Source organism: Glycine soja, chromosome 2, assembly GCF_004193775.1.
Source record: "Glycine soja cultivar W05 chromosome 2, ASM419377v2, whole genome shotgun sequence".
Classification (NCBI taxonomy): Eukaryota; Viridiplantae; Streptophyta; class Magnoliopsida; order Fabales; family Fabaceae; genus Glycine; species Glycine soja.
In genome coordinates, this window is record NC_041003.1 from 12,021,111 (window position 1) to 12,028,094 (window position 6,984).

At 33.7% G+C, this 6,984-nt stretch overlaps 1 protein-coding gene across 6 annotated transcripts; it reads left to right on the forward strand.

The window, feature by feature from the left end:
- Positions 1-450: 450 nt before the first annotated feature.
- LOC114387830 lies at positions 451-5,664 on the forward strand. Of its 6 annotated transcripts, none has more exons than XM_028348055.1 (5): positions 451-679; positions 2,845-2,974; positions 3,388-4,295; positions 4,695-5,125; positions 5,224-5,664. In XM_028348055.1, the coding sequence occupies exons 2-5, from the start codon at positions 2,965-2,967 to the stop codon at positions 5,330-5,332; spliced, it is 1,458 nt and encodes a 485-aa protein (XP_028203856.1). In that variant the 5' UTR covers positions 451-679; positions 2,845-2,964; the 3' UTR covers positions 5,333-5,664. The 6 variants fall into 6 exon arrangements, with proteins under 6 accessions (XP_028203856.1, XP_028203847.1, XP_028203839.1 ...); XM_028348046.1 differs by having other exon boundaries at positions 451-643; XM_028348038.1 differs by lacking the exon at positions 451-679 and adding an exon at positions 1,412-1,525.
- The last annotated feature ends 1,320 nt before the right edge of the window (positions 5,665-6,984 follow it).

Here is a 6,984-nt window from a genome sequence, read left to right on the forward strand (position 1 = left end):
GATAGTATATATATATATATATATATATATATATATAATAATAATAATAATAATAATAATAATAATAATAATAATAATATAGTATGAGTTTGTCAACTTGACACCTAGATCATGTCTAAAATGTGTTCACAACCTTTTGATAAAACGAACGTTTTAAACAGAATTCTGATTTGTGAACGTGATCCTTGCATGTCCACAGCATTCTGAAAATCCTCACCCCACCGAATCTCATCACATATTAATAATATTATTATTATTTTCAAACGCCAAAGTTGGTTGGCCATTCGTGAGTGAGGAGGATGAAATATTGAAAATAATAAAAATATTGAAACTCTTTAATTGGTGGGGTGGGGCCCAATCCAAAGAAGAAATAAAAAAAAAATAGTCAAAGCAAGTAACAAGAAGAAAAGAAAAGAAAAGAGAAAGAGAATGCAGCGTATATATAAAGAGATATCGAAAGAGAAGCGAAAAACAGAGTTACTTACAGACAGCTCAGTTTGTACATGAGAGCCAGTGTCAGATTTGGGATACAGCTAAGTTTTTTTTTTTTTGAAGTGTTGAGGAGTTGTAGGATCATATCCTACTGTGGGTATCACCGCAGGCTAACAATTCTCCAACGGAACATGTCTCATCGGCATCACCGGTGAGTTTCACCTCCGGCATCGTTGTCAAACTCGAAGTGGGTTGGTTTTGTTTTTTTGTGTTGTGTTTTGTTTTTTGTTTTTTGATTTTTTGATTTTGTGTTTTGTGTTTTTTTTTTTTTTTGGGTTTGTTAAGGTTGAAGTCAAAGGTTTTAGTCGTTTTGTGTTGTGTTGTGTTCGTTTTTGATTCGCCCCTTTGAAGTTTGGTCGATGGATCCGAGGGCACCAATGTGGTCGTGTTGTTTTTTTTTTTGTGTGGAATTTTCTTGGGAAAATTCTGGTTGGTGGGAAAATGGGATAGAAAATAAAGGGGTGATGATGATAACGGTGAGTGGGGATAAAATAAAAGTAGCGGAATCTGATAAAGATGGAGACTTTGGAGAGAAACAATTGTGGGAATTGAAGGACACTCGGAAAAGTGAGAGTGAGAGAGATACTACTACTACGGAAAAGTTGCATATTTTTGGTGTGAAATTAAATTTTGATATGAGGGGAAGAGGTGAAAATTTAATGCTACAATATACCCTATTGAATTTGGGGTATTGGAGGGTAGGGTCAGGGTTTCGTTTCACTGTTGCTAATGCATTAATTGCAGAAGGAGAAGGTGGAGGGTGTAATGTGTGAAGAGGGATTAAGAGAGAGAGAGTCACAGTTGACCATTATGAACGCTATAATTACAACTCATCCATTATCTATCTCTTGGTACTCTGTGGTTGCTTTTATTATTATGATTAATTTATTTATTATTAGGATTAATTAATTGAATTATTTTTATTATATAGTTATATGTCTCTTCCTTGTTTTATTTTTATCAACCTTAAGCATTGAAGTACGTTTACCGACATAAGGAAACTCTTTCTCTTCTTCGCCAGTTTTGGACTTTGGTAAATTCTCTTGCTGCTTTGATTTCATCTCAGCCGTGTGATTCTCTCTTTCTTCCACTCTCTGATGACTTACATGGTTTGTGTTCAACAAATTATGTTTTTATTTTTCTAAAAAAAATTGCTTTATTTTTCATTTTTCAATTTCAATTCTTTTTGTTTCCTACATGGTGTCATTCTATTTTATTCTTTTGAGACTTTCATCTCCAGGTAAAGTCAGAATTTTCTCTTAAATTGTCTGTTCTCAAGGGAGATAGATAGAGAGAATCAGAGAATAAGAAAATTGAAGTTTTTTTTGTTTTTTCTTCTTCTGAATGTTTAGCAAATCCTATTTTCTCTTTTTTATATGAGAGTAGCTTTTTAGTCCTTTACTATTATATGAGGATAAGAAGGTTTTGGGATCTGAGATAGATCTCTATTATGGTTTTGACCATGTTCCCTGATTTTCCTTCATGAGATTCCAGTGTGTAAGTTTCAACTCAGCTGGGTATTTTTTCCACTGTACTTTTTTATCTGGTTTTCTAAACTTCTTTATTCTGATGAGTCAGATCTTAATCAGAGCTAAAGGACAAAGTATTTTGGTAGGGATTTTGTAGGTAGTCATCTTGTTTATGTAGGCCTTGTGATTTAAAATTTCGGTTTGTAATTTTGTGGTTGAAAACTTTCGAAAAAGTTTGAGAATTTTTAAACTTTTTTCTTGTCCTATTATACCTTCTTCTGTACCGTCCTTGGATTCTACTTAGGCGAAATCTTCTTTTACTTATAAAAAGAAAAAGGCAACTAATTGGTACTTGCTTTTTAGTACTTAAAATATTATGATATATGTAATATGTATGTGTTGTGTGGATATTAAAAGCTTAATATAGAATATGGTCCCCAGTTTTGCTGGTTTAATCTAAACCTTGTCCTTAGAAATTGTGGTAAACTCTTTATTCCCCTTTCTTATGCTTTCTGGTTTATTTTATAATTAGTGTCATGACTAGAGTTGGGTTCTGTTAAATTTCATTCCTGGTTTGGAATCAGGAATATAAGGTAAATAGTGACAGAATCAGTGTTTCCTTTATACCACAATCCAAATAAATATTTTATGATTTCTTATGATTAGAGAATTGACACTTTTTCTTTCTTTTTCCTTTTCCTTTTTTTTGTTCTTTTAAATAAGATTATCTTTTTGGAGCAGTAGAGTAGAATCTTATTATTGGTGCTTGGCTTTGAGTGTACCTTTGTAGATCATTGAAGAAATTATTGCTCTTGTTTTCATTATGTGCAGTTAAATTTTAGTTGGTTACTAACCTATCATTGTTGTTGTTGCTGGTTTTCAGATCCCTGCAGAATATTGTGTAATCAGACTAGTCACTAATCTCTTTGGTTGACAATAATTGTCATAATACCAGTGATTGTTGCATAGAAATTTTGCCCATGTATTTATACCTCAGCACACCATGAAATTAGGTAACAAACTGTTCATTTATGCTCCTTTCAATTGGTTGTTATACTATTTTCAGCTGACTTTTATATTTGTTCTTTGCTTTGAAATGGGTTGGACTAGTATAGTTTTGGTTGACCATTTGGGTGGTAACAAGATTGTGACACCTGAAATGGGGATCATCATATACATATAATTTTAAATTTTTTAGGCCATGATACTCAGTTCTACTTGAGGGTGGATTGTTTCTTGACCCATTTGTTGAGTGTGGGTCAAGGATATGTTCTTACTAGTTCTTTAAAAGCCATAATAATATAACTATCTTAAATACCTATGATTTACTTAGTTCTAAATGGTATGTGCTTTATGATGAATCTGCTTACTTAGTTTTAAATTCTAACCTAACTGATTTTCTGCTGGTATCAAAATGAATGTGCAGAAGGTAATAAAGTGGCTTTTTGGCATTCAAATATTGGTCTTGAGCCTGAATCTCAAGCGTTTGTGTTCATTGACGATGATCAAGTTTCCGATGGATACAAATTACAAAACCAGAAAGTGAAGGAATACGAAAATGGAGTTCATGCAGTTTTAGAGAACAATGAAGAAGGTTTAGATTCATCACAATATCACATGGAGTCAGCTGATTGTATGAAAAATGAATATGAAGCAAAGGTAAAAGACTTAGTTGAGCCTGTATCTCATTCTACCAAGGATATAGAATCATTTATGATGTTTCCAAATGATATAGAATCAGTTAAAAGGTCACCTACATCACCAATCTCTAATCCTGTGAAGGGAAGAAACTCACCTTGGAATCCTGAGGATGGTTACATGGACAAAACTGTTACACAATGTGAACCACATCTGGAAGTGTGTTACAAAGAGAGTAATTATCATGTTGTCAAGGATATCTGCATTGATGAAGGGGTCCTTAAAAAGGATAAGGTCATGTTTTTGAATCCCGACGATGAAAAGGCTCACAATTTCTTCCCTTCTGATAGTTACGAAAATAAAGAAAAGCAGAAAGACAACACCAGTATCGGTGTACTAAGCCTAATACCAACAGGGGAAAAGGCTCACAATTTCTTCCCTTCTGAGAGTTACGAAAACAAAGAAAAGCAGAAAGACAACACCAGTATCAATGTACTAAGCCTAACACCAACAAAGGAGTCTGACAAGGATCCTGCTAATCATGATCAGCCCAAGGATTTGATGCACAAAGATGAGGATGCAACTGAAAAAGTTTCCAGTAATGTCAACAAAGAGACGCCTTTACCCGAAGACAAGGTTTTGTTGCAAGATTTACTCGCTCAGGATTCTGTATCTTCTGATGACAAGGGTGAACAGGTATTCAACATATTATTAAATGCTACCTAAAGTTATTTTTTGGAAATATATGTTAATTTTGTTCCTTATTAGATTAAATTATATTAGATACAGCATTGAAAACACAATGTGTGTGTTCATGTTGGAGTACTAGATGAGCAGGATGCCCAAAGATTTTAAAAATTTAAGAAACATATCATATTATTTGCAATTTACCTACTATTAAGTGAAGTTTCTAGGTAGTTGATTATTGCCCACATCTATGTTGTGACCAGCATATCTTTCGGAGCTATTATTTCTAAAATTGTTATTAGCCAAATTTTGATATTCTCTTATTGAAAATTGTGTATTTATGTGTGAAGACTGAAGGTGTTAGAAAAGATAAATTTCAGAAAAATGATATCATTGCAACATGTGCAGATCTCCAATGAGCCTGAATTGCACTCCCAACCGGAAGAGTCCAAAAATACAGTTGAGGAAGCAATATTGGAAACTCCTTCTTTGGCATTGGAAGATGATGAATCAAATAATGATAACGTGCTTTCAGAGAAAGGAAGCTTCACTCATCAATTGGATCCTTCAGTTCCTTCGGATTGTGGTAAAGAGGATTGCCACCAAGCTGGTGTTTGTAAATGTGATGAAATTCAACAAACAATGAAGCCGGTAGAAGGGAAGTCTGATGATCAGGCTGTAACTGGCACTGTTCGTCACAGCCTAGGCGAGGCAAGTTTCTCTGCCATTGGCCCTATGTCAGGTCGAATAAGCTACTCAGGGCCGGTGCCTTATTCTGGCAGCATCTCTCTTCGATCAGACAGCAGCACTACCAGCACGCGATCCTTTGCATTCCCCATGTAAATTGCCCGAAAACTTCTCTCAAGTTAATACTTTTTCATTGGCCTTTTTTTTGTCAGTAATGCACAACTAATAAACTGTTTTTTGCCTTTTGCAGAATTCAATCTGAATGGAATAGCAGCCCGGTCAGGATGGCAAAAGCCGACAGGAGTCACTACCGGAAGCAACGGTGGTGGAAGGATAGCTTTCTTTGCTGTAAATTCTGAGAGATTAGTTTCCTTTTTAATAGGTTAAAGATTTCATATATATCATTTAAATTCTACCTTGAGTATCATGCTTCTTATACATCATCTCCCTAGCTGTTGAGTAGTGTGCAGTAGGTTTAGAATGGCCAGTCAATGCTCCTAAATGTTTGCAGGCAAAAGTAGTCGTTTTAGCATAGCTTGCATCTGCTTCTCTCCCTTTTCTCTCATTGCCTATACATGGTTTCATTGATTTTTTTATTTTATTTCAATTACAAACAATTTAGTAGTACATATTAAATTTTATGTATAACTGCAAGCTTTTAAATTAGAAGGTAGTTAGTTGAATCTTTGAAGCCTCTTCTTGATTTGGTTGTTGTGAATGTAATTTAAAATGTTGTCCATGTTTTTTTGTATAAGCAAAATGTTGCTCATGTAAATAGGCATGAGAGAATTGAACCTTCATATTTACCATCGCTTAGGTACATTTATTGGAGAATATAAGGAAAAACAGATAGAATAAGAAATTTGCTTTAAATAACAGAAGAACACAAAGTTGTGCCAGGAAATTCCGAAGGCCACATTTTAATGGGAGGAACTTAACTATAGTATGATATTATATTGAAATTCTTTTTACTTGATTTTGCGTCAAAATGCTTCAAATAGTTAATCTCCTCCTGACGTTGGACTTAGGTTTTTGAGAGGAAATATACTACTAGATTATAAAATCATGAATAAATTATTTAAGATTACCCGATATGCTTCTTATAAATTTACTAAAAGAGTTTTTCATATTATCCTTTTCTAAATGCCTTCCTATCTTGTGCTTAGGTCTTTCCAAAATTTTCGTTGTCATTGTGAAATATTTTGGTCCAAAATCTTGCCTTTATTTCTTCTAAATATTTGTTTTTTAAAAGGCGTTATTCCCTTTAATTCTTTATAATGGAGTTTAGATTTTTTTTTTCCATATAAATGTAGCTATGATTAGAGTTTTGGTGGCTTATATTGGCCTTTGGATTCGATTATTATTTCTGAGAATCCGTTTATACCCCGAAATATATTTTGAAGTAGATTTAGACATTATTTCAAATTAAATTGAGGCAAGCCTTGTAGTTGGACAACATAGTAGAGAATGCATTCCCAATTAGGCATACAATTCTTCCCGCAATTGGGGATCCTCGCGGGGACTATCCCACTCAGGGGTCTGCGGTCGGTAAAAAATTTTCCGCGGGATGGGGATGGGATGAAAAACCCCTTGCAGTTAATTTGGGACGGGGCTCCCGTATTTAGCATTGGTGGACAGTTTTTGACTACACATCGTAGCAAATTAAATGAAGACACTGTTGAGATATTGATATGCTCTCAAGATTGGTTGCGTAATGAGATTGAAGGTAATAAATTTAATTTTACTTGTAAATTTTTCTTCTAAGCAATTGATTTATTTTAATGATTGTGTAATTGTGTTATTAAGTTCCTTAAAATCAAATATGAAATTTTACTCAATAGTTGACGATGCAGACACAACAATGCTAACGGTATGAAAATTTTATTATATTAATTCATGATTTTTTTTATATTTTCTAAACACATATTTACATGTTTCATTGCACTTGGATGGAAGTATAAAGACTTAATTCAGTATGATTATGTTAATTTATTGTATGAAGACTTGTAAT